Here is a 27500-nt window from a genome sequence, read left to right as displayed (position 1 = left end):
TCTGAGTTGAACCTCAGGCTGTGGCTGAGGCTGGAGCAGCGGGGGGACGGCAGAGGGCTAGGACCTCCTGCCAGCAGCTGGAGGAGAGCTCCTCCTCCTCCTCCTCCCCCCTCACCTCCAGGGCTGCTCCTCTGGGGGGAGTAGGGGGAGTGGTGGGGACTGGGGGGCAGCGCTCCATCGGGGGCCAGGGGCTGTTGGCCCAGGTGTATGGTGGTTAACGGCTGGTATCGGGGAGACTGTGGAGGTCTGGTCAGAACCGTCAGCAGCTCTGCAGACACAACAGGTGTGAAGACAGAGGACGTATTCAGTGTACAACCGTAACATGATGCTGGACTCACTGTAGTGAAGGCAGGACTTTATTAACCCAGAGGGAAAGTTAGGATTTTATCATTACATAAATGACTTCTGGAAACACCTCAAGGACCAGTAGAACCTCAATCACCCTAAAATCCACCCAAGACAATGACAAGCTCCTCCAGGACCTCCAGAAGCTCCTCTAGAGCCTCCTCAGTTCCCACTAGACCTGCTACCAAAGTTACCCCTAGAATCAACTGCGGGGCCACTTGAACCTCCACAAAGACCAACAGAATTACATATATAACCTCTTAAACCTCCTCAGGGACTGGACTGTCTACTGGCACACTCAAAGCAATGGGACCACCACCCAGTGACCCCTGGAAAACCTGAAGCACCAATAGAACCTCTTCAGTGACCACTAGAACCCCCTCAATGATCACTTGAACAAAATCAAGAATATCATAAGTTCTACAAAATTAAAGTTCTACAGTTGCGACTAGAACCTTGTAATGGTCCCATAGAACCCCCTCAGTAGCCCCAAAATCCGACAACCTCTTCATCAACCAGTGGAACCACTAAAATAATCTCGAGAGGCTCCTCTAGATCCTCCTCACTGACTGTTAGAACCACAACCAAAGTGGCCCCTAGAATCACCTAGAGGACCAATAGAACCCTCCACAAGAACCCCAAACACTACAACACCCTACACAACCCTCGTTCATTGCTGACATTTGACTTTGATTAACTGGAGTGTAGATTTAACAAGATGCTGCTGCACAGCCACAGTTCTGGAGGACGTGAGTGTAGAAATGTGAAAGCAGCTTCAGGAGTGTAACAGCAGGCAGTCGGCGTGCCTCACATGCTGCAGAGGGTTTTCACTGAGCCATAAATAGCAGCACACTGCTGATGGCGTGCTGTGCAGAATGAGCGGAGTCATCACAAAGACTGAAGCTACACACTGATGAACACGGTACTCGGCCGTTTGGACCACAGGCGGTTTCTTCACTGTGTTGCTCAATGAGAGGAGGAACAATCAACACTGAAATCAGGGCTCAGTATCTGAACGGTGGTCTGATCGCTGCCTCCTTCAATCTCTCTGTGAATGAATGAATGTGAGGCCGACGCTGTAAACTACTAGATTAAATTACTACGAGGAGTACAACTGCTGCAGAAGTAATCTGTTACTACTCTCATGTGAAGTATTTCAACACCACAAATAAACAATAACTGAGTCTTCTCAGGAAAAAGGAAAAAAGATTTCAATGTAGATCAGCAACGAAATAAAGTGAGACAGAAAGTGGCCGTGTAGACAGGAAGACAGGCAGACAGACAGACAGGTGCATGTACCTGGAGGGCTGTTTTCGTCCGCGGGGACACTGTGGCACAGAGCCAGCGTCTTCCCGTCCTTCCCCCCAAGCTCCACCGGGCCACAGGGGCTCTTCTGCTCCTTGCTGCCCAGGGCAGGGGGGCTCTCCTCTGGGGACGGACCCAGCGAGGGGCCCCCCTCCACCTCCAGCGCCTGGAGCTTCAGCAGGGAACTCTGCAGGCAGAAGCAGAACATGCCAGAAACGCTGATCCAGAGATTAACCTGGTCACAGGAGGAGGAGGACGAGGCTGTATGTAGACTTGTAACACAGACGACAGGCAGTTACTGGAAGCTGAAGGACAGTGAGGTGCTGTAATGTATCAACGGTGCCAGATAATAGTCACATCCCAACCTTTGGAACACCACATGTGGAGGAGTGCCTCGTTAGGATGGATGCTGTTCAGGACGTAGTCTGTCCTTGCACTCAATGATGACTCAATTAACCTCGTCTCCATGAACTAGTCAGGTGGCCTCCAGTGAAACACAACAGGATGCCTCCTGCTTGTCCAGCCCTTCCAGAGATTAGTCAGTTACGCTCCACATGCACATGAACATTCCAGAAATACAAACGTTCCTCCCTCTTCCTCTGGCTGTTCTCTTTATCCCTCTCCACTCCAGCGGTTAGCCAGTCCCAGTGATGGTGGGGATGATGATCCCACAGCATGCTGTCCTTCACAAGAACAAGAATTCTCCTGATTCTGTTCCAGTCCAGGAATTAGCCAGCTCCGGAGTGACTGAGCCCAGCAGTGACAGCAGCTGAAACGTTGTGAATGTTCATCCTGTCGTTCTGCACGTTCACTGACGATGATGATGATGCTGATGATGCTGGTACCCTCCCTCCCTCATCTCTCTCTCCTGTTGGCTCTCCACGTCTCTTGCTCTCCCTTGTTGGATTAGTCATCCTCAGGCGGGTGGAGGAGGGAGGATGGAGTGGGGGGGGGGTCTCCTCATCAGACTCTCTCTCCTGAGATGGGCGAGAGAGAGAGAGAGAGAGAGAGAGAGAGACATATGGGAAACATGAGGACGCCTCTCTCTTTATCATCGTGAGGTTTTTCCCGCATCGGTGGGGGATGGGTTTGCTGCTGACGTCAGTGTGTGTGTGTGTGTGTGCGTGCATGTGTGTGTCTAAATCTCATTCATAAAACGCAGGGAGGAGGAGAAGGAGGTGTAGCTACGTGCTTCTCCTCACACATCCACCAGCAGTTTGACCTCCTAACACTCAGTTTCCTTCTGTTATTTCACCGTTAAGCAGCTGTAAATCCTCCTGTCAGACAGTTAAACAGGTGATTCACTACGAGAGCATAAATCTGGTCATCTATCAAAGTGTGTGCAGATTAAAGCCTGAACATCTGAACAGTCTGTGTGTAAAACAGGATAAATGTTCTATACATTTAATCTCATCCAGGCTCATTAACATACAAACACACGTTCAGAGCACCAAATATGGTCAGCACATCCTCTGAAAGTCTTAAAGGAACAGTCCTCTCAAACATTAACCTCAGAGTCACATCCTGTGAAGGAAGAATGTTTTAAAGCCACAGAATCTGAGTCCGTTAGACCGGAGCTGGTTGAGTGCAGATAAACTCTTGATTGTGCGTCGTAGATATTGTAAATCTCTTATATTCATTTATTGGACTGAACACATTATGGTCTGCTGTTTGTGGAATTGCTCGCCAGACTCCTTTTGGAAATCATATGAATTTACACAACATTGTTTCATAAAAACTGACAGACGTCTTCTAAAACAACTTTGAAAAATTTTGCTCATCTCCTGGGTTTTTGGTGGAATTCAGCATATTAATAATAGACATCATTTGCGGTTAATATAAATATAAATATAAATATAAATATAAATATAAATATAAATATAAATATAAATATAATATGAGGCCTGGTAAATAAAGCTGTTGGTCCACATGATTGACATCAGTCTATTGACTGAGTCCAGAGCAGCAGGTGAACACGGTGCTGACACGCTGACCCCTGCTGGTCGGTTTGCAGAACTACATGTTAAATTAAAGAAAAAGTGGATCGACTGAGACAAACAGACCTCGAGGAGAAACATGAGCTGTGGTGTGAACGATGTCAAAAACTATGATTTAAACTATATAAAAAGTATTTTTGCCTTTTTTTTCATTCCTTCATGTTTATTCACTGACTGATCTGCATAAAACCCCCTCAATCCATCTCAGTTGGCACCCGGTCTCACAGAACCAGGTTCCAGGACCTGGACCCGGATCAGAGAGATACATGTCACTGAGTCCGGTATGTAACTGACCCATCAGGCTTCAGTCCTGTGTGGAGACCTTGAATCGGACTGTGTGTTGGCTGATGTCTTCACAATATGCAGAACCACCAGTAAGTGATCGTGTTCTGGTTCTGGTCTGAACACACCTGATGAAATTGGGAATGATAGAGAAGATTAACTTGGTCACTTGTGCAAAGATGTGAAACACTCTAATTTTTACTTTATATTATGTTTATCATCTTCCCAACATTTATGCGTCATCTGTATTTTTCTGGAAACAGCGCGTCCATCAGCACAGATAAGCTGAAGAGTATTGTTTTCTCTGAACGTTTGGTTGGTAATCACAGACGTGTCTTTAGTTTTGCAGGATTTTTTAATGGAGTTTTGCTCATACAGACACCAGCTGAGTGGGATTAACAAATAGGGTTTTCGATATCCTTCAAAATAAAAGGCAAAATGAGTTTCGTCACAGACTCCGGTCAGCGTGCAGTGAGTTAAATAACTTTCACTTTAACTCTGAGTTAAATAACTCTAACTCACTGATGTGTTCAATGTCTGATAAAGTGTCAAACCAAAGCTGTGTGGTAAGCTAGCTCTGTTTAGCTTCCAGCTAACAGCTAGCTCCTCCATGTCAACTCAGGGATTTCACAGCAGTTTGAACTTTAGTAAATAACTTCCTTTAGTTCACAGCGGGCCACAGAGACCACGGACCCAGAACTAGACAGGACCGAGACCGGAAATGGTGATAAATGACGAGGGAAAACTTCTGGTGGTATCCTTAAAAATAAAAGCCACAGTAAAGGGTCTTCATTGCTCTGCTTGGTTCTAAATGTTGTCAGTTCGAGTCCCGTCTGAGTACATCAGGTAAACGGTACTGAACTTGGTGAAGCACTGAAGCATTTTCTTCTTGGGTAGAATCCACAGGGGAGATTTTACTCAAAACAAGTGTTCTGTTTGTAGAATATGATGTGACAGATTAAACTAACTTACAATATAAAGCAGTTAACTTCAACCTCCACTCAACTCTGAATGAGCAGGTTTACTCTTTATCACTTTCAGTATGTTGTGGCTAGTAGCTTCACCTGGTAGCTTCTCATGGAGTGTTAGCACTTCTTATTTAAATATCTTACTTTTTCTTCCAGCTGACTGAAACAAACCTGACCGGCTGTGGAATATTGAGACATTTGATCTCAGTTTTGCAGATGGTTATGAAATTATGGGGCAACACCTACAGTTTTTTTTATAATGTATCCAAACTGAAATTTTTAACCTTTATGTATGACAATGCATCATTACTGACATTATTCTTCTGCTGGCTCCTGTCAGACAGCAGTGAGCGTCCAACTATATGAACAGAGAAACAGAGGAAGCTTTTTTGTAGAGATTTTATTTTTTTCACAGATCAAACTGCTTTGGCAAACTTGTTTTTGTTTTGTTTCTAACAGTCATGCCCATAAAGCTTTTCTGAACAGAGCGAGAGCGAGTCAGAAAGTTCCTTCAGCTACCACAGCAGCCACTGCCATAATAACAACAACAATAATAATCATAATCATAATAACAATAATAATAATAATAATAATAATGATCTACAGACAACTGAGACATTATAAAGCACTATATTCCCAGTATATACAAATAAATCAGTGACTTCATAACCACAAAATATCATCACTAAGAATCAATATGAACATAAATATTTCTTCTTCTGGTCCAAACATATTTTTATAATCAGTTTTTGACATGTGGAAGCAGCTTCTAGTCTTTATGCTAAGCTAACTGGGCTAACCATATCCTGTCTCCAGCTTCATACTCAACAAAGGATGGCATTGAGCGTCTGACTGTATTCTGCCCTCTGGTGGTGAAACAGAACATTTCCAGTATTTTCATGCAGAGCTGCACAGAAGTCACATCACTGATCAGTTCACAAAATCACAAAAGGTTCAGGCTGCTAATAAAAAGGCTTCGTACCAAAGTGAGACGACTATCAGCTGCTTTCACAAAAGGCTACGAAATATCAACACAATCTGAAATAAACAGATTCATCACTTTATATGGTTAAACTTCTCTATCATGGAGGAAATGCAAACCTCAAAGACTGGGTTACTGTAAGTCTGTGAAACTAAGATTATCTCAGAGTATAAGGTTTTATTTCTACATCAGTCTTCAGAAGAGATGTTTGTGTCACGGTTGTTTTCTGCTGTGATCTCACCACGTTAAAGTCTACATTTAAAATCTGAAGTTCACCAGAAAGATCTGCTGCTGCTGTCTGAGTATGATCCGGCTCTGATCTGACTCGTAATGGATCAACTTCTGAATCACTGTGTCAGAACTGCTCCTCTGCCTCAACAGGTTGGTCAAACTGACTCCAGAAGCAAATGTTGAGTGAAGTTTGTTGGTGTGTTGTTAAACTCAGAGACTGTTGACAGAACAATGAGGATCATTCAGCTGCTGTTGTGGAGCTTTAAATATCACTCAGCAGACATCGACATGTAAGTGTTTTCATTTTCATTTCTATTTGAGAACTCGTGGGGAGACCACAGGTTCTCACACTGGAACTTCCCCAGTTGAAAACGTTTTATATTACAACTTTTCTGATATTTGATGTTTTTATGTGAAAATGTTTCATTAAGTTGTTAGAAAATGTTCTCACATTTCAAGATCATAAATGTAAAACTGGATAAAGCCAGGTTAGAGTCAAAGGTTTTTATGAGGACTTTATCTTTAATATTATCTTTAATATGTCTTTTTTATCATTCCATAAATCAGAAAATACTATCAACGGACACAAAAAATCAATTTCTTCATGTTGTTAAGAATCAAACTTTCTATAAATCAGGCTGTGAATGATGTGTGAACACAGGCTTCTGTGAAAATCTTCAGCATTTAGACAGATTTCACTTCGTTAATGAATGTGGCAGACTTTGAGTTGATTTCTTGACTTTGGAAACAACTAAAATCTCCACTGATGAAGAAAGGCCGCGTGGTTTGCTAAAATACCTCAAGACCAGCTACTAAATGGACCCTTTTGATGATATTGTTCTGTCAAAGACAGAAGTTATTTCTATAAATCAACATACTGACTACTGACTCTGAACACAAGAAGATGACGTCCTTATTCTAAATCCTGCCATCACACTTCTGACTGGTTTGTTCTTTTCATTTTATACAACCAGGAAACAGCTGACAAAGATCAAAACACCAGACGTGTTTGATTTGTTCGTCAGAGGTGAAGGTGATTCTGGAGTCTATAACCACAAAGTAAGTCGATCAAAAGCCTTAAACACAAAACAGGAACAAGCCTGAAACTTTCTCGATTTTCAAACAAACACCTCATAAGAAACTCAACCAAGTCATGTGTGTGTCTGTGTGTGTGTGTGTGTGTATGTGCGCGTGTGTGCAAAATGATGTAGGCAGTCTTGGAAATATGTACAAAATATCTGTTGTCATGCTATGATCCAAAGATTCACAACATAGCAAATGACAGAGAGGAAAGTTTAAAAGTAGAAATTTTCATCTGGTGAGGCGGAACTGCAGCTGCTACACCCAGACCTCTTTGGATTTGTAAAGTTCCCAAAAATGAAATGAGAAGTGAAGGCATCATGGTGACCTCGAGTGTGTCGTTCAGTCTTAAGTTCCTCTGTCCGTCTCTTGGACTGCAAATTCATCCTGAGCCCGCTCTCAGAGGGCCAAATCTGGGCTAACAGGGTCAGAAAAGCCCCCAAAGAACCGCCTCCAGACCACAAAACACAAACACCAGATTCCACAGGACAGGCTGCAGTGATGGCAGAAGTATAATCTCCCTCTTAGGGGTCAAAGGTTAAGTGTCGTGATCAAGGACACTTAATAGGAGCAGAAGCTTTACTTTGGCTGAAGAATGACAGGATGTCTATGATGTCATTAGGAGGTATCTGAAGGGACAATTCGAAGCCTTTCTTAGCTTCCAGAAACAGAAAAACTGTCACTAACTGCTTCAGTAATTGTTCACAACCCAAAACAAGCTGTAGGCCTCATGAGACCCTGCATTAAACATTTCCACAACATGACACTTCACCACCCTGCTGTAAACACAAATTTATTTAATGATACCAATCTGTCACAACATTAAAATAACTGACTGGTGATGCAAATAACACTGATCAACGTTACGATGCAATCCTCTGCTGGCAACACTTTGGTCCTGGAACTTACATGGATCCCACTTGACATGAATCATCCATCTAAACACCATTACAGACCAAGAATACCCTCTCATGGCAAATCTGCCAAAATGCAAGAGAAACTGCTCAGGAATGACCCAGGGAACATGACAAAACACTTAAGTTGTCCTCCACATTCTTCAGATCCTAATCAGGTCTAGCATTTGTGCAAACAAATCCATATTAGAAAGTCCATGGATCCGACTTAGCTCTGTATGAACACAGGAACTCTGGGTGTGTTCTGTAAAGGCACCTGCAACAGATTCTTTTAGTCCAGCAGGTTGCACAGTGGGGCCTCCATTGATGGCGGGTGGCTTGCTGATTATATTGGAATCCAGGGAATTGGGAGGCCAGGTTGATGCCTTGAGCTTTTTATCAGATTTCTGGGGACATTCTCAGCCCTAGCTGTCAACCCACAGGACTCACAGGATCCATTACCAGTGCCCTTGTGCCAGACAACACAGGACACCATAAGAGATCCTGTGTCCAGGCCTTGATGGGTCAGAGCCAAGTCCAATCCACACTGGGGCCTCCAAGGATCAGACTCGTTCTAGCACTTCTCATGGATGCTCAACTGAGTTGGAATCTTGAGAATTTGGATGCTTTGACCTCAGGACTCAAAGGATTCACTGCCAGCGGCCTGGTGCCAGGGACCACGTGACAGGTCCAAGACCTCCACAGGTTGAAATCCAAGCCTGCTCCAAGGTCAGGCCTCAACAGATAATACTTTGCGAGAAGTCCCACAAATGCTCGATCTGACTGAGATCTTGGGAATTTGGCTGCCAGGTGGACAACTAATTCCCGAGCAGTTAATGTGCCCTGGTGGGGAAGACACTACCATTGCTGGGTGCTTCTGCTTTGAGGGGGTCTACTTGGCCTGCAACAGTGTTTGGGTGTGTGGTGTCAGGAAGCATCCACGTGAATGCGAGGACCAGAGGTTGCTCTGCACATTGTTTGATTGTACCGATATGATCAATTTTCACTTCACCCATCTGCGGTTTTAATGTGTTGGCTGATCATTGTATTCACCATGTTATTGAATATAAACCTTTATGTTATATTTAAGGTATGAAAACTAGATTCTGGATAGAGAGCCCCTAAGTAAGACAAGGCCTCACTTGCCCACTTTGCTGGTTTGATAATCCACGCTTGTCTGGGAAGCACTTTGTGATAATATTTGCCCCCTTGAATTTGACTGGCTTCATCACTGACTGCCATCAAACAATCTTTGAGTGTTGCAGCAATATATTGGAGAGAAAGCATGGCCGGTGCTGTGTGACTGACTGCTGACAGTGAAAATACCCAAAGTTCAGCGGCAGCCACTGTGGTTCTAGGTTCTAGGTTCATGTTTCTCAGAGTGCCTCCAAGCCTCACAAAAATGTCTTTCTGCATCGTTGGCACAGTTCTGTTGATTATTCTTCAGAGTTCTTGGGCAACTTTACCCAGTCATGTAACTTCAGGACATCCTTGTACTCTTTCACTGGTCTTGCAGTGCAAGATATGTTACATAAAGCCAGAGCCAGAACCAGGGCTGTTGTCTTTCTTGCGTCATTGGCCCGTTTTTGTTGGTGGAGTGATTATGTTCCAGAGTTCTGACAGCTATCTAAAATCTGAAGGAACATGGAGGACATTCTCAGGATTTAAAAGTCAGAAGTGTCCAAATGTAACCAAGGATGCATTGTTCTGAGATTTCTTTGACAGATTTAATTCGCTAAGAAACTTGATAAACAAGTGGCAGTGGTCTCGGTACAAGGGAAACCCTGTCAAAGTGAACAGGTGTAGTTTGTCTCATCCTTGGAAATCCTCTCAGATGTTCTGGCAGACCAGATCATTTTGACCAGTGAAAGGTCTTCAGTCTTGAACCATCTGCTGCCTACTGCACACTCAGTACTCAAATCATCTGGTGACACAATGTTTTAACAAAACACTGAGCGTCCAGCCACATCTAAAGACAACACAGGCAGAGTCACAGTAAGGTGCTACAAGTAAAACCTCCTCCAAATGGCACATGAACCTCTGCATTGTTCAGCCTGGTGGGAATTCCTTGTCTTCTCAGATTTGGACCTCACCACCCACCGTAGGGTGCTGGGCTTTGAGTGAGCCTAGAAGTCATAATCCCATCCGGAGTTGTCGTCTGGTGGCGGCTCGTCTGTGTCTTCAGGGAAACTGTCAAAGTTACTTGTGTCGGTCGAAGAGGATACCTGGACAGAACCACACAGAGTCAAAAATCTTCAACAGAATTTTAATCTTCATTTAAACATTTTCGACCAAGAAGGTCCAGTTGCTGATTAAGAGCCAGTGTCTACACTGGTACCAGTTCTTTCTCTAAGCCAGGTAAACTGGTTCCAGAGTCGTACCAAAACTTTGCTAGTCTAGATGAAAGACCTGCTTACATCAGGGGCTGGGGGCGTGGTCATCGTGTCCAATAAGTTTGCCATTAGTTTGTTGTTTTTTGATTTGGTTTGTCTCGGCTCTTAGAGAGTTGAGAGATTAGGGAAAGATATTCAACAACTGTCTTCATCTAGACTTCAACTGGGCTCATGTTTGGTGCCTTAAATACCTCGGCCACCAGGGCGCCTGAAGTAACAGTTTCTGAACTTTTGGCAACAGCCAGTTTCTCAACTGATTTAGTCAAAAAAGGACAATATCACATTATAAAGATAATGAAAATCACCTTGTTATTGTCCTGTTGTCAGGTCTCAGAACATTTACAGTGCATTAATTGGTCAGGGGTCTAACATGGGTCTGATGTCTCTCTAAGGAAAAAAAATGCAATGTTTATTTCAACTCACATCAGGTGTGATGGGTGGAGTCAGAGTTCCTTTCCTCAGGCCCTCCCAGTTAAAACCTTCAAACCACCTTATCAGAGACACAAAGATCAGTTTTATCTTCACATTGAAATCTGAAACACCTGTGAGAGCTGATACAGCTAGAATGAGTTCACGATTACTGACTTTACAAACATGTAGTTTACTATTGTTTTGAAACAGCCAATCAGGTGCCAGCTTCCTTGCAACTCACTCACTTGTGTTTCTGGATGTCTTTGACTCCGTTTTTCAGGTTTCCAAGTCTCTCAGATGGATTATCTCTGTTGACACAAACAGTTTAAAGATTTGTTGGGAGACAAAAACCAATGAATTTTGGCTCGACAGGCTCAAAGCGCCCCCTACCTGCAGAGCTTCTTGATGAGGTTGGCAGCATTCTTGGTGATCTTCTTGGGGAACTCAATCATGTCGATGCCTCTCAGTATGACGTTGTAGGTTTTCATTGGATCTGGACCTGAAAACGGAGGACTGGAGACACACGAGACATTGTAGGACAGCAAATAACAATGTTTGACTCTACTGAACTCTACCGTCCCTCCTGCTTCATCCCCACCTGCCAGTCAGCAGCTCGTACATCAGGATGCCCAGAGACCAGTAGTCCGCTGAAACGTCATGACCCTTGTTGAGGATGATCTCTGGAGCGACGTACTCCGGCGTCCCGCAGAATGTCCATGTCTTCTTACAGACTCCAATCTTCTTGGCGAAACCAAAGTCCACCTGGAAAATGACAAAACTGAGTAAAGGTACACATCACACAACTAGAAAGTGGTACAATTTAGCCTAGTGTGCTAACATTAACAGTTAGAACTACTGGGTGTTATCTTCCATACATATTAAATGTTGATTGAATTCTATGATGAAAGATGGAATTACCAGCTTGGCGTATCCGTGGCTGTCCAGTATGAGGTTCTCAGGCTTCAGGTCTCTGTATATGATGCCTTTGGCGTGCAGGTAGGCGAAGGCTTCGACCACACAGGCGGTGTAAAATCTGGTGGTCGAATCTTCAAATGAACCCCTGAAACACAAACAGGCCAAAAACTGTGAGACTGTGACAGCTCCCTGAGGTCTCTCTGTTCAGTTTTATGGTCCTTTGAAAGTTTTAGATTTACTGAAGGTACATCGTTAACTTCCTGCTGAATTGTGCTAGCTGTCTTTAGCTGTTTCTTGTCTGTTTTACTAATACATATTGCTGCAGGTTAGTGGATGTTCTAATACAGATTGCAAGTCTCCAAAGTCCAAGATGACGTCTTCAGATGTCTTCATGTGTCTCACTTATGGTCCAAAATCAAATTCAGTTTACAGTGATATAAAACAGAGAATCTTCACATTTGAGAAGCTAAAAGTGCCAATAGGCAAAAACATACTTTAAAAAAATGAGAGTGCATACCTCAGTCTCCTTTAACTCAATCCAGCCTTATCCAGTATTAAAAACCCTGTGAAATCTACTATACCTGGAGTTTTATTTCGATCTGATCAAACTGTACTCACTCATAGATACCAGCCCACTACATGCTTACAATGTAAACAAAAATCTATTTTGAGTTAAATCCTCAACCAACCAACCAACCAACCAACCAACAGTGAAAACATAACCCACCTGGCAGAGGTAATAGTGTTAGCGTTAGGATTCATCACAACAGTTTTGAATAACAGCAGATGAGATTTTCTATAGGCGAATGATGAACTGTGTGAGTTGTTACCTGTCTCTCAGTATCGTCCACAGCTCTCCTCCCAAGCAGGCCTCCATCAGCATGTACAGATATTTACTGTCTTTAAACGTCCGATACAACCTGAACACAAACAACTTGTCAGAACCGGCAACAGAAACTGAGAGGAAAAAAGAACGGACACTGTAATATTTATCTCTGGGGAGTTCATGTTTGTCATAGTTTATCTTTTAACTGTTTATTATTTTATTTTGATGATGATGATGATGGTCATCGACTGACCTGACAATGAAGTCAGAGTGTGCCTCGGTCATGATGTGTTTCTCCGCTCGGATGTGTTCCTGCTGTCTCGTGTCGACGATGTGACGCTTCTTCAGGATCTTCATGGCAAACGTCTTCGCCTCTTCGTTCTTAAGCTGCACCTGAACAAAAACAAACATCCAGTCAGCATCACACCTGCACAGGAAACAAACCCCTTTGGTGTCATGTTCAGACTCAGCCCAACAGTGAATAGATGTATCTCCTCCCGACATATATACTCATATAAGTTATTTAAGTGATTTAAGCACTGGTATAGAAATGCAGTCTACATGAAGACGTAATTCAACGCATTAATTATGTAATGTAAAATGTCATGAATATGAAACTATATAAGCAATGAGCTGCTGACAAGAAGCTCCAAGGACATCTTAAAGTCGTGTAATAGTGACAAACGTTCACTTTTAAAGTCACATATCAAGTCGTAACGTGTCACGTTTCGTCATGTTGGTGTAACATTACATGTCATAATGTAACCTGACGTAATGACATCATTAGCCAAAGAGCCGTTAAATTGATGCCCTCCTCACAGGTTTTTTTTTTTTTTTTTAGATTGTTTTGAGCTTAACCTGCTGCTTCAGAGCCGCCTGCGATCCTTCTCTCCTCAGTTGGTTCAGTGTTTTTTTTTAATGTTGTGTGTTCGTGCTTGTAAACATGTTCAGCTTTAAAGACAAATGTGGAATAAAGCTGCTCTGTCGTAGAAAATACCTGCAGGAGTAATAAAAGTCATGTTGAGGGTCAGACTGGCAGTCTGGGTTTTTCCTCAGGGCAGAGTTACATGATGACTCAACAACTATAAATATCTCCAGAGGGATGATGGGAGACCCTGAGCAGGGATTCCTTCCTGTTTTTGGGCAAACCCTTGCTGGGCTTCCCCTCTGACCTTCAAAACCCCCAAACCCCGCCTCCTGCGGCAGAGACACTCGACTCTCTCTGCTGCAAAGCACCACCCGCTACGTCCTCCTCACCTTCACTTCACTCACACCTTGTGTACACTGAGAGCACTAACACAGTCTGCTAAACCAAACAAAAAATAAATGTCTGGTTATAGAACTGAGAAACTCATTAAGACACAAAAACTCAGTAAAGGCCAGAATTTAAATATCTTTGTTCCACTGTGGTTCTCTGGGTTATTACTGTTCCTCACAGAACCCCAGAGAATCCTGCAGGAGGCCAGACTCTCAATCACATGATTACTGGTTTCCAGTTACCAGCACTGATACTTTACTGGAAAGTTACTGCAAATAGCTGACAGTGTGTGCGCACACGCACACGCACGCACGCACACACACACACACTCCTGTACAGAATAGACTAGGAATCAAATCAAATTTTGAAACACAGACACTGAAAGCTGTCTTGATCCAACTCGGTGCAAATTTTATTTTGGAAACTAAGAAAAATAATCATCAACACCTTTGATCCGTGACCAAGACGAGACAATGATTTTTGTTTGTTTAGTTTATGTTGACCTGGAGGACCTAAAATATCAGCAGTCGTCTGTCAGACATTCAAAAATAAACAGAAACTGGTGTCAACCCAAAGGTAGTTTTACAACTGGAGACTTTTCTAAAACAGCATTAGATGTTGATTATCACCACATTAAGATGGAATCTAAAATACTGTAACATTCATTGTAATCACTGAATATCTAATTTTCTGTAATCTGACATTTTATAATGTTGCCAGATCGTACCAGCTCGACGCGCCCGAAGCCGCCGACTCCCAGCGTGTCGATGATGTTGAAGTCGGTCAGCTTTAGACTGGAGAAGAACGCGTTCTCCGCCTCGTACCTGCAAGTACAAAACACAGCGGTGCCTTCACTGGACATGGGAAAACAGAACTTTAAACATTTTCAGGACATTTTGAAAGATGAACCACATTTCACAGAACATCTTTCATCAAGTAAAGATGACTTAAGTAAGTTTTTTAATCAGATGCCAGCGTCCTGCCTGACATCATATTGTACCTGCAGCATTTGACCACGTGGAAGAACGGGAACTTCTTGGAGGTTTGGATGGAGAAGGAGGTGATGGGGAAGGAGGACGAGGGAGGAGCAGGGAGGCTGGTGATCCGCTCTCTCTGCTGCCTCACTGGGACCGAAAACAACTCTCTCATCTCCAAATGTTAATTAATCCACAAATATGGACCCGACAGATTTCTCAACTTGGTTAGTCTTTTGTTAATTTTCTCCCCAAAGAACTGGTTGAATTGAGTTCTGAAACATAAACTATTTCAAGAATATGATTCTTGGAAATCTCAGTGGTCCGGTTCTTTATTCCTCAGATAAGTTCCTTCACAACTTGGAGCGACGGCTCTTGGTCAAAAGTGTATAAGTGCAAACAAACGTATTGACCCAAACCCAAATCTGTCTTTGGTCCTCACGAAAAGGTTCGGCACAGCGTCCGTAAGAGGGCCGTCTCAAAGGAAGAGCTCCACGTCCAGTTTACATGGTGAGGGTTGGGGCGTTGATGGCAGAAAAGGTTTGTTGTTTTGGTCTGGTGTGACCGGTGATGCAGTGAGGTTGCCAGATCCTCCAGCTCGGTGTGCAATAAGGTAATGATGCTGGTCCTGAGCCGAGCGGGACGCCGCGAGAATCACAAAAACACCGACAGCTGTGTTGCAAATAGAAAAAAAATCACAACTTCTTTGTACTACTGATAAATTCGGATAATAATCTCAAGTTCTGCTCTTTCACCTTTTTTATCTAGACTGCAGGTTTGTGGGTGTCCAGCTTGGAAAAAGTCCAACTGAGCACGCTCCTAAACTAGGACTGAGGAAAGCTTCTGAGAGGTTCGTCCTTTTAGTCCAAACAGCATCCACGTCTGCTCGAGCTGAGTCCTGCGGGGTGTAATGCCAACCTGACAGGACAGGCTGCATGGCAGGAGGCTGCTGATGGTATTTTTAGCACGTGGAAACATTGCTCAGAGGTTCACCCAGTAAACGAACCGAAGTCATCAAACAGACCGACAAGAGGCTGCGGGACAGACTGTCCCGACCTCAAAACCAGAGGACACCAAGAATCCAACACATGTATAAGGAGGTTTTCCTGCGAACGCCATCTGTTGGTGCCTCTGTTTAATATTTACAGGCTTTTTATACATTTAATATGTTTATTAAGTTTGTAGTTTTAGTTAAAAGTTAACCAAGAGAGTAAAATTCAGTCTCTATCTTCTCACTTCCCATGCCAATATAAAGTCAGGTGAGGTGTTGTTGTCCACAGCTGTAAATATCATCTCCTCAGATCAGACTATGATCTGTTCTCTTCTAACTCACCAACTCAAATTCTGTTTTACTGTGAAGCTCCAAAACGGTTCTTTGGACTTCAAGACTTCACCTGACTTCATATCATCAGGAGGAGGAGAGGATGACTTTATATATAACACCATGAATATAATGATCGTCTTCATCTCTACCTGCTCTGTTCTACTGGTAACATCTTCACTTCAGCATCAGTGTTAATGACTGGAAACATCCTCTCAGTGAAAGTGTGTGTGAAGGTGTGCAGGTGTGTGTTAGTATCAGGATCAGAGAACGACAGATTTCCTCTGGTCCAGTCCAGATTCACTCTGATCCTCTGGAGCTTCTTCTGCATGACGAGAACAGTGAGTGGAGCTGATGGTGACCATGCTGAGTATTCACCTTCATGTAAGCCTATCATCCAGAATCCAGACTGTATGAGTCTCTTCCTCTGGACAGACTCTGCTAACACACCCAGCAGCCAGTCTGTACTGTCTCCGACCTCGACGTCCCAGCTGTGAGTCCCTGAGTTAAAGCCCTCAGATCCCAGGACAGAGAACACATGATCAAACCTCTCTGGATTATCAGGAAGCTTCTGTCTCTGTCCTCGTCTCACACTGCTCAGATCTTCAGACAGGATGAGTACTGGATGAGCAGTGTTTGGGTCCAGAACCACAGGAGTGTAGGAGACCACGTCCTTCAGCTTGTTCCAGATGTTGAAGCTCAGGTTGCCCAGGTGTTTGGCCTGGTCTATCAGAGCTCCTGAGGGCAGCTGTGGATCCTCCAGCAGGGGGCGCTGCTGGACTCTTTCCACTGCAGCCTTGTAGTTGTGCAGGAATGAGACGTCTTCAGCTCTCAGCTGCTCCTCTGTGGCTCTGACTGTGTGTGAAAGAGCTGCTATCTCTCTGCTCAGAGCCTCCATCTTCTCCTTCATCATCTGACTCTTCTGCTCCTCTTCCTCCCTCAGTGCAGCCATCCTGGCCTCCTCTTCCTCTGCTAGAAACTGGTGCAGCTTCTTAAACTGATCCTTGATCTGCCTCTCTGTGTGTCGGGCCTGGACCTTCATGTGTTCTGCTGTCTGATCAAACTTCACTTTAACTTCTTCAAAAACCTGTAACTCCTTCTTTAATGACTCCAGAGTTTCCTGAAGTTTCTTCTTGTGTTGTCGTGCAGCTTCATCGATGGGTCTGAATCTGTGGTTGGTGTGTTGTTCTGAGTCTCTGCAGATGCGACACACCGGCTGCTGATGGTCCAGACAGAAGAGTTGGAGTTCCTCAGAGTGCCGACAGCAGAGATCCTCTGAAGCTCTCTGATCTCTGTCCTGTAAGAACGACTCACACAGGTTCTTTAACGCCCGGTTTAAAGGTGGTTCTGTTGTTGAAGATATCTTCTTACAAACTGGACACATATTTAATCGTTTCTCTCTCCACCAGCTCTGCAGACAGTCTTTACAGAAGCTGTGGACACATGACAGGATGACAGGATCTTTAAAGATGTCGAGGCAGATCGGACAGCAGAGATCCTCCTCTGATCTGGAAGCCATTTTGTCTCTGAGTGAAGCTGAAAACACAGCAGACACAAAGTCCAGTCAGTCTCGGCTCCCCTCCCTCCTCAACTAACATCACTGAACTCTGAGTTCAGTTTTCAATGAAACTCACATTGTGTCGGCAGGTTGAAGCAGCAGCTTCGTAGTTTCTCTCTCTGGTAGCTGAACTTGGAGGACGTTGTCAGTCTGACGGTGAACTGAATCAGTCTGTGACAAACTGTTTCCTGCTTCGTCTCAGGTGAGTCACAGGTGGGGGGTGGAGTGTCAGGCCGTTTAGGTATGAGTTTAGGTATCTCAAGGTTTTGTTCACGAGTGACGTGAAGATGGAGGGTGAGATGGAAAGGTGGTTTGGTGCAGCATCAACAGTACTGCAGGTGTTGAGTCAGACCATCATGGTGAAGAGGGCACTTAACCATAAGACGAAGAACTTGATTTACCAGTTTATCTACATTTCAACCCTCACCTGTGGTCATGAGATTTTGGTAGTGAGTTCATACAAGTGTTTGAAATAAGTTTCCTCCGTAGGGTGTTTGGACATCCAGAGGGAGCTCAGAGTTGAGCCACTGCTCCTTCATGACAAAGTAACCTTTTGATGTTCAGGAATCTGATCAGGATCCTCCAGAGTGCCTTCCTTTGGAGGTCTTCTGGGCACAGCCAACTGAGAGGAACCACCAAGCAGACCCAGAACTTGCTGGAGGGATTATCCATCTCATCTGTCTTGGGAAAACATCTCAGAACCCTCCAGGAGCTGCTGGAGTGTTGCTTGGGAGAAAGACTTCTGGAATACCCAGCTGCCTTCTCCACCAGAGCCCAGATAAGCAGGAGAAGATGGATTGATGGACTTGTTATCTAGGTGCCAAGTTGATTTTTATCCTACTCAAGAGCAGGGGCAGCAAGCCCTTGGCTAAATTTGCTGTTAATCTACATTTGAATGTGCCAGGATTGAGCCTGTGTGAAACCTTCTATGGTCTGGGACTAAGAGAGTTCAAAGAGAAGACAACTGCCAGAATAAATGTTGGGACTGTGTATTCCTGCAAACCACAAATAATGGGCAGCTGTGGCTCAGGGGTAGAACATCTTGTTATTGGAAGGTCGCTGGTTCAATTCACCTGGTCTGTCAAGTGTCCTTGGGCAAGATACTGAACCTCAAACTGCTCCTGATGTGCTGGTCGGCACCTTGCATGCAGCCACTACCATCAGTGTATGAATGTATGAATTACTGTAAGTCACTTTGGACAAAAGTGTCTGATAAATGCCCTAAATGTAAATATGTTAAAACTTTGTTTAGTTTGATGTTGTAACAGCATTGTGCTTCTTGATTAGGGTGAAAAAAAGGAGGAGTTTCTGCTTAAATGAACTTTTTTTGTCACCACAAACATGGCAAAAAAAATTCTCAAGGTGTCTTCAAATATATCAATAGGATTAAGAGGAACATTTATAGTCCAGGAGTTCATATTATTGGTACTTCCACACACTACCCCTGAAACACACAGGTCACTAGTTCACACACTGACTACATCCAGTCCAGCCACATACTTGCTGTAGATTTTTTCATCGTTGTCATTGTGCCATTGGTGGAGGCAGAAGAAAGTATCTGTCAGAGAGGTAATGCTGCATTCCAGAACACAAGACACTCTGACTGTCAGTGCCTGAAGTGCTTAGTTTGTATGACACACCAAAAGTAGTTGGAAGAGAGAGTATCGGGATGAACACACCAATATAATTCAACTATCCACCAGGAGCACTAAGAAAATCCTGTTGGACTGCTCAACCACTGTCCCACCCCCACAAGGGAAAAGGGGAGTAACAGCACTTCTTATGTTATTTTGGTTTTTCACTTTCACAAGTCCTCTGAGTCTAGTCTTTGAAATATATCCACGCATATATTTATGTTGCTCTTATGGATTTGAATGCTGTTTCAGCGAGCACTGTTGGCAACAGAAGACGTCTTCACTCACTGAGTGACCTTCTACTATGAATTTGTTTCAGCTCAGCTGCTATCAGCCCGTCCACCGGTCTGACCACATTACATCAAGGTGCCAAAGACTCAAGTTTCAAAGATGCCCATCAGGCTAGTTTGACATATTTCTGAAGATTTTTGATATGAAAACAGTTGTCAACTCTCACCTCCAACATCTCAGCTCTAAATAAAATCTTGACACTTGCCAAAGTACAAACAGCGGTCCCAACCCCGACAGGGCCTGGACTATTTCCTGGAAAATTACACTCTGGAATCAGATTTCTGCAGAAACAGAAGCTGCTGCCGGTCGTTCTATCAGGACAAACCTACACATAAACACTCTAAAAATAGTTTGTTATAGTGAGAGACAGATTAACTGTTAGAGCTTCAAATCCCTCAACCTTCACCCTGCTGAAGTGTTCCTGAGCAAAACACTGAATCCTACACAGCTGTGAGAGGCTGCAGCAACACGTCAACACGTTCAAACTATATTTAACTTACAACCTGAGTCTAAAAAAGTCTGGGCGCTGTGAAATATAAAAACAAGATGTTATTTTTAACAAACAAGCTGTGTTAGCTGTGTTTCCCAGTCTTGTGTTGACCCAGACATGTGTTTACCAAAATTAATGAAATAGTAAATACATCACCTTAGAACTGTTTTTGATTACGTATATGTGGAAAATGGAGTCTCAGCTATGTTGTAAAACCTCTAACTTAACTATTCACACATTAAAGACATGATGAAAAACATCAACTTTTTGATTTTACACGTTTTAGATTTTTTATAAGTTTTTTAATTCATTTTGAAATTTTAAAACATTGACATAAAAAGAGCTTCTTGAAAAAGTATAAAAGTAAGATTAAAAGTGCAGTATGTAAAAACTGATCACCTGTCATGGTCAGGGGCAGCAAACCACCAGAGTAACTGCTAACTGCAGCTAACTGTAGCTGCTGTTAGTTAGATGGCTCAATTACATAACACATGATAAAGACTAATTTTAACTGTGGAGCTCCCGTCTGTCGTGATTCAACAACTGGCATAAAAAATACATATTGAGGATAATGCTTTGCTAAAATGTATTAATATCAGTTTGTATCAAATGTTTTGTGTATATCTATAATAGTAATATGCTTTGTATTTCAATATATTTCATAAATGAGTATTTATAATCTGACACAAGAGACTCTCAGTTTATAATTTTTTTTTTAATTCTTGAATTCTTACTTTTCATTCATTCCTACTTTAAAGACACATTTTTTTAAAGTCTGTCTGGATTTTGGAGGGAATTTTTTTTTTTTGATTGAGAGGAAATTAAGAAATCAACTTTGTAAAGTCATTAGTTTTGTTTGCTTACATTAAGTTCACTGATTTCACTCATTGTCATACTCGTTAGATAAATTGGTTAATACAGACTTGGGACTTGCTTGAGTGTCTGTAATCTCATAGTAAAAAGTTCATGGTTGAATATATTTGAGTGTATCTCTCCAAGTCATTTAAACACTCAGCAGGGAAAAATAAATCCTTAAGAAAATGTAATAATCAAATCTAAAATAAAATACAAAAAAACTGAGTTCAGTTTACAAACAGTCTGCAACAGCAGAAGGGCACACACACACAGCAAAGTTTGTGATTGACAGACACCTGCTGTGTGTGTGTGTGTGCGTGTGTGTGTGTGTGTGTGTGTGTGTGTGTGTGTGTGTGTGTGCTGTATTGAATCTATACCATAAGAGGAGATGACTTCATTCTGTCACATGACCAACAGTCATCTGATACATCACAACATATGTGACCCGACTGTGTGTGTTTTACACATGTTGGTTACCTTCTGGGGACCTTCACCGGTACACCACCATCATGGGACAACAGTACTTATGGGGACCAAAAGCTGCAGTAATACAGCAAAATGTGATATCTGAGTATTTGAGTGTGTGTGTGTGTGTGTGTGTGTGTGTGTGTGTGCGCGTGTGTGTGTGTGTGTGTATTTGTATTGGTGCTACAACTAGCCCAACCTGATCAAAACTATTGATTAACAGACCTTTAAAGGAACAGTTCAGCCAGAAACCTCAGTCATCCTCTCAGGTGAGGTGTTGTAGTCCTCAGAACAGTTCTGGAGCTTCACAGTCAAACAGAGTTGCAGCGTTCTGCTGAACAACTGAAGCAGCTGAGACTTGATGTAAAACATCAGATGTCTCCAACAGCTCGTCTGCTGTGATCACAGTCTGCAGGAGAGAACGCATCACAACTGATCTCAGACCAGACGACAAAACGTCACCCAACATCAGCATGGAAGGAGGAAAAGATGACAGAGTTCACATGTTTTGGGTGAACTGTTCCTTAACAATGGAGAGTTTCTGTGTGGACCTCGTATTGTCTTGCAGCGTCCTTCAGTGTGACCCGGCCCGGACTGCTGCAGGTATTATTAACTCCTCTTACATAAGGAACACAAGGCTCCAGTTTCTGCTGCAAACATTCAACCAGAAACACACACGCGATGTGACGGAGGGTTAAAGGAGCATTGCACAGGGTTTTTTTTAAAATGTTACGTCATTTCTATTATTAAAAAACACTCTGCAGAAACACAGAGAGAATTTGACTTTGAGTATTTAAATTAAATGTGAATTTTCTGTCTAATTTTATGACATAATTTCAATGTAAAGTGTCACATTTAATGCAGTTTTTGTATCATGTATCGATGTGAATAAATTAAATCACTGATTAGATTTAGTTCTATAGAAGCAAGTGTTCAGAGCTGATGAGCGTAAATATAACATTTATTTATACATGAAAATTCGACCTACTTGGCTTTTAGTTCACCGTCCTCGTATCCTTTATTTGACACGTCGTCCAGTCCACCAATCAGATGCTTGAATGAGCTGAGGAAGAAAGAGACAGCAGCCAATCAGCACACAGCATTTAAATGCAGTTTCAGACATTTAAGTAACACTTTTACTTCCACAAACTGGTTCATTAATATCTGCTGTAAATATAAAAGTTAAAGAACGCTGTCACAGATTAACAATCTAACAAAAATTAATTGTGGCTCACTTCATTAATTCAGACTTGAGTAAAAGTAACAAGGCGTTAAGTAAAAGTCTTAAAGAATTTGGTATTAAATGTAAGTAAGTGTGACAGATACTTGTAGTTACATGTTTGTGAATTCTGAAGGACTGAATTTGTCGATAAAATAAATGAATTTAATAATCTGCTCCTGTGGCTCTGATGCAGCATGTAATCTGTAAAAGTAAGTAGTTTCTAAAGTAATTCGATCAATGTTGTGGAGTGGAAGTATAAAGTTGCAGACATTGGAAATACAGTAAAAATACCTCATAAAGTGGTAATATTAGTCTTTAAATATCCGATAATAAATATACTTTATATTCTATCAAAAGTATCCAAAGTACAATATTTGCCTCTTTAATGTTGTGATGTATAAAGTAGCAGAAAATGTAACTACTCAATAGAGTACCTGAGTAAATGTACTTAGTGCTGACGGTGCAGAAATCTACACTAAGTTAAAGGTATCGAAGCTTCCTGCAGCTGATCTGTGAAACACTTCACTCGTCACGATCAATATATCTGATCTGTGCATGACAACATGGTGAGTGTGCAGATATCTGTGGGCACCAGCAGAGGGCAGCAGTAGACAGTTTAAAGGAGCAGTTCACAGAAACACAACATGGAGAAAGAATGAGGTTTAGTTTGATGACGAGGTGTAAAGATGAACATCAGCTGATGTCACAACTGAAGACCTGAAGTTTCTCTGCAGTTTGGTACTTGTTCTTCATGGTACTTTATACATGTTTGTACTTCTACTCCTCCAAATCCCACAGAGGGAAATATTAGACTAATTCCAATTAATAAAAAATGAAGCATAAACAGACTCACGTACGGCAGCAGAACACTGTGACAGGATTACATCACATTTATATCATAATATATCACATTACATTAAACTGTATGATATTGTGATATGTTATTACATCATATAGCATATTACATTACATTTCATATCTTATCACATTACATTTTACATTTTATTACACTGAACTTTATTAAATTAAATTAAACTATATCATATCATTTTACAGTGTATCATGTGACATTACATTACATATATATTATATAACATTACATTAAACTATGATACTGTATTAAGATATATTATGCTGTATCATATTATTGATACTTGTGATAAAGGTGAATGCTTCCTCCTGGTTCTACCGGATCACCTGCAGGAGGTGCCGTCCACTATTATAAAGTCCACAGGAAGGAGTTAAAGAGTGTGAGAGTGCATGTGTGTGCACGTGTGTGTTTGTGTGTGTGTGTCTCACTCTCGGTCGATGACCAGGCACGTGACGGCCTCGGCAGCGATGACATTTGCTGTTCTGACGTCCTCCCTGTGAAAACAACACATGTGACTGGACTTCAGGTTAGGTTTCTTAAGAACCAGAACTAGAACATTACGTGAGATGAACTCAGATCAGAGGTTTGATCCTCCCATCTGTGTGTGTGTGTGTGTGTGTGTGTGTGTGTGTGTGTGTGTGTGTGTTGCTGTTGTTGTTAAGTAGAAATACTTGAGTAAAAAAGTTAAATAACAAAACATCTTCAGTCTCTGAGATAATAAAACATCCTCAGCAGCTCAAGGTCTGAGGTAGAGGGTTCAGGTCTGAGTTAGCGGGTCCAGATCTGAGTTTGAGGGTCCAGGTCTGAGTTTGAGGGTTCAGGTCTGAGGTAGAGGGTCCAGGTCTGAGGTAGAGGGTCCAGGTCTGAGTTTGAGGGTTCAGGTCTGAGGTAGAGGGTTCAGGTCTGAGTTAGAGGGTCCAGGTCTGAGTTTGAGGGTTCAGGTCTGAGTTAGAGGGTCCAGGTCTGAGTTTGAGGGTTCAGGTCTGAGTTAGAGGGTCCAGGTCTGAGTTTGAGGGTCCAGGTCTGAGTTAGAGGGTTCAGGTCTGAGTTTGAGGGTCCAGGTCTGAGTTAGAGGGTTCAGGTCTGAGTTTGAGGGTCCAGGTCTGAGTTAGAGGGTCCAGGTCTGAGTTTGAGGGTTCAGGTCTGAGTTAGAGGGTCCAGGTCTGAGTTTGAGGGTTCAGGTCTGAGGTAGAGGGTTCAGGTCTGAGTTAGCGGGTTCAGGTCTCAGGGTCAGAGATCACATGATCTCACCCTTGCAGCGCTCTCTCTCCAAACCAGTCTCCCCTGGTGAGCTCTCGGAGGTGTGTTGACTGCTGATTGGCTGGATCCTCTTGGGTCACGTTCACCTGACAGGAGGCGGGACGATCAGTTATCAGATCGATCAGTGATCAGTGATGACCTCACTGAGTGTCGGCGTTACCTTTCCCTTGCTGATGATGAAGAAAGTGTCTCCTCTGGCTCCCTGTCTGATGATGAACTCTCCATCTTCATAATGAGTCTAAACAGACAGAGGGGAGCGTCTAATTGGACGGTTCACTGACAGCGATGATGATGTTGGTTTGATCTTTGAATGTGCAGGTGTGTGACGAAGGCAGCTCACCTCCTCCATGACGTCAGCCAGTTTACTGAGAGTCTCCTCAGGCAGACCCTGAAACGTGGGAACACTGCGGAGACAGAAGCACCATTGTTACCGATTTCACTTTTAATGTTCGTTCTCTTTGCTCGTGTTGATAAAACATCTTTCTAATGTTCGTATAACAATCAGTACAAAACATCCAAGTGACTTTTCCAGCTGTGATGAGCTCCTCTCTTTCCTTTGTGCATTGCATTGTGGGATTTTACAGAGTTGAAAGTTACCAAACTAATCTGATTACTGCTAAACATCCATCATCATTCTCTCCTCTAGTTCTTTTGCTTTCAGACTTCAGGGGCTCAAACTACCAATGAAGATAAGTTAAGGTTAGAATTATTTGCTGATATTAATCATATTTCACTCAAGTCTCCAACAATTTGATATTAAAAAAAAACTATTTTTTCCACTTGTTACAAACTTTTGAACGACATCAGAACCAACTGATTTTGAGATTTCTTGTCAGGTGAAATCAAATTGATTTGTTAAGACATTATTTACTCCCTCAACATGGGGCACGCTAACACTGTTAGCTAACAGCTGCTCCAGTGAAGTCTTCATGTTAATAAAGGTGTAAATCTGGTCTGAGATCAGGTAGTGATGTGTTCTCTGCTGCAGACTGTGATCACAGCAGACGAACTGTTGGAGACATCTGATGTTTAAATCAAGTCTCAGCTGCTTCAGTTGTTCAGCAGAACGCTGCAACTCTGTTTTACTGTGAAGCTCCAGAACTGTTCTGTGGACTACCACACTTGACTTTACAATAGTGGGTGAACTGCTCCTTTAATGACTGAGTCAGAATCACCTGATGAGGTCAGACGGAAGAGTCCAACAGTCACATCAGACATTGTCCCTCACTGAAGGAACACTCTGGATGCAGAACTGAAATCTGAACTTTAAACCTGCTGAGAACGAGAACTGTCTGATCTGGACACTCTGATGATCTCTGCTGGGATTTGAACCTGTGACTCTGACAGTTGGTGCCTTGCTCATCACCTCTTGAGGAAGTCCATGTACTCGGCGTGTTTGATGAGACCAGTTCTCATCATGATGGTCTGGAAACACTGACGGTCAATGGCCCACAGCTTCACATGGACCAGAGCTGAAACACACACACACACACACACACACACACACACCAAACATGTGTCCAGTTACTGTCATCATTACTTATATCAAATGTCATGAATGTGTAAACTGTCAGCAGGGACGTAATCATGATCTCTGGCTGCAGCTGCTGTATGACGATAAGACGTTATTATTAAGCATGACCTGTGTGTGTGCACGTCATCGTGTGTGTGCACGTCGACGTGTGTGTGCACGCCATTGTGTGTGTGCACGTCAACGTGTGTGTGTGCACGTCAACGTGTGTGTGTGAACATCAATGTGTTTGTGTGTGTGCTCTTTTGTCTCTCCCTCTCTAATCTGCATGTGATGAGAACATAAATCGTGATACTGTGTGTGTGTGTGTGTGTGTGTGTGTGTGTGCACGTACAGTGTGCAGGTGTCGTCATGGCAACAGTATGTACACTGGCGACCGCTGCATGCAGCAGCAGGTCCAACATTCACACGTTCACACAGTTGGAGGATGAAACAGTCACATCTTCATCATCTTCATCATCTTCACTCCGTCAGTTTTAAACTTCACTGACGTTCGTCTCGTTTTGTTTTTCCAGACTTTTGACTTTCGACAGCTCCAGTTTTCAGCCGCGTCTCTTCACTGAACATCGACTACATCGATCAGTTTACAGAAAACCTGGATAGTAGCTGTGCAGTAGGACTGTTCGTGGTGGCGTGACGTCGTCTGTTTGTAACGTTAGCTTCTGACTGCTACACATTTCAGTTATGTTCATCTGTGGAGATTATCTGGATGAACAGAACCTTCAGATTTTTTTCTGTAATAATCCAGAATACAATTCAATAATCCCACAGTCAGTAATCTGAGCAGAGCAGACGGCTGCAGGTTCTGATCACCTGCTCATCACAGGGTCCAGAATTCTAACCCGCCTCCACTCTGTGATTCTGCTCAGAAACAGTTCAATTAATAACATCAGGTGACGCGTCAGGCTGAGAGGGAAGTGTTGGTGATGCTGACGTGGACTTTGTTATTTCTCCGAGGACTGATGTGTCCTGATGTGACTCTCTTTAATCTGAACTTTATGAGTCTGGACTCAACCGAGAGGGTTTGTAGAGACACAACGCACAACAACACACAGCTCATGTCGGAGGACCCACAAAAATCACTTTATTCTTATTTTACAAGAATGAGCCCAGAGCTTCAGACATCCCATAAAACTCGCACT

At 42.9% G+C, this 27500-nt stretch overlaps 3 protein-coding genes across 7 annotated transcripts in view; all 3 read right to left on the bottom strand.

Annotated features, from left to right (window-relative positions):
- LOC119010044 (protein FAM13C-like) overlaps positions 1 to 1896 on the bottom strand; it is a 10501-nt gene extending 8605 nt beyond the window's left edge. The window contains exons 1-2 of the mRNA XM_037081896.1: positions 1645 to 1896; positions 1 to 268 (exon numbers count right to left, since the gene is read on the bottom strand). The exon at positions 1 to 268 is cut by the window's left edge and continues 45 nt beyond it. Coding sequence (XP_036937791.1) covers positions 1 to 268; positions 1645 to 1858 — 482 coding nt within the window. The 5' untranslated portion in view covers positions 1859 to 1896. The remainder of the gene's footprint in view (positions 269 to 1644) is intronic.
- A 619-nt stretch (positions 1897 to 2515) lies between these two features.
- prkg1b (protein kinase cGMP-dependent 1b) overlaps positions 2516 to 27500 on the bottom strand; it is a 58810-nt gene continuing 33825 nt past the window's right edge. For 3 of the 5 annotated variants that reach the window (XM_037081878.1, XM_037081875.1, XM_037081877.1), the window contains exons 4-18: positions 26194 to 26299; positions 25168 to 25231; positions 24988 to 25065; positions 24819 to 24913; positions 23996 to 24061; positions 22463 to 22537; positions 14614 to 14710; positions 12882 to 13021; positions 12633 to 12722; positions 11806 to 11947; positions 11486 to 11649; positions 11278 to 11400; positions 11133 to 11195; positions 10900 to 10966; positions 5283 to 10308 (exon numbers count right to left, since the gene is read on the bottom strand). In XM_037081878.1, the coding sequence (XP_036937773.1) occupies positions 10210 to 10308; positions 10900 to 10966; positions 11133 to 11195; positions 11278 to 11400; positions 11486 to 11649; positions 11806 to 11947; positions 12633 to 12722; positions 12882 to 13021; positions 14614 to 14710; positions 22463 to 22537; positions 23996 to 24061; positions 24819 to 24913; positions 24988 to 25065; positions 25168 to 25231; positions 26194 to 26299 (1469 nt within the window). In that variant the 3' untranslated portion in view covers positions 5283 to 10209. Of the gene's footprint in view, positions 2628 to 5282; positions 10309 to 10899; positions 10967 to 11132; positions 11196 to 11277; positions 11401 to 11485; positions 11650 to 11805; positions 11948 to 12632; positions 12723 to 12881; positions 13022 to 14613; positions 14711 to 14886; positions 15746 to 22462; positions 22538 to 23995; positions 24062 to 24818; positions 24914 to 24987; positions 25066 to 25167; positions 25232 to 26193; positions 26300 to 27500 lie in introns of those variants that run through there. The other 2 variants (XM_037081876.1, XM_037081879.1) reach the window with 2 other exon arrangements.
- Positions 16315 to 17933, bottom strand: LOC119010047 (nuclear factor 7, brain-like). Its single transcript, XM_037081900.1, has 2 exons — positions 17816 to 17933; positions 16315 to 17717 (listed from the first exon to the last, which is right to left on the bottom strand). Exon 2 carries the CDS (start codon positions 17698 to 17700, stop codon positions 16330 to 16332), a length of 1371 nt encoding a protein of 456 aa, XP_036937795.1. The 5' UTR covers positions 17701 to 17717; positions 17816 to 17933; the 3' UTR covers positions 16315 to 16329.

Source organism: Acanthopagrus latus, chromosome 20, assembly GCF_904848185.1.
Source record: "Acanthopagrus latus isolate v.2019 chromosome 20, fAcaLat1.1, whole genome shotgun sequence".
NCBI lineage: Eukaryota > Metazoa > Chordata > Actinopteri > Spariformes > Sparidae > Acanthopagrus > Acanthopagrus latus.
Note: the sequence above shows the minus strand (reverse complement) of the source record. Positions and strands in the feature narration are given on the sequence as shown.

Bases quoted from the DNA above. Each gene is read 5' to 3' on its own strand.
- LOC119010047 (XM_037081900.1), bottom strand. From the start codon at position 17,700: ATGGCTTCCAGATCAGAGGAGGATCTCTGCTGTCCGATCTGCCTCGAC.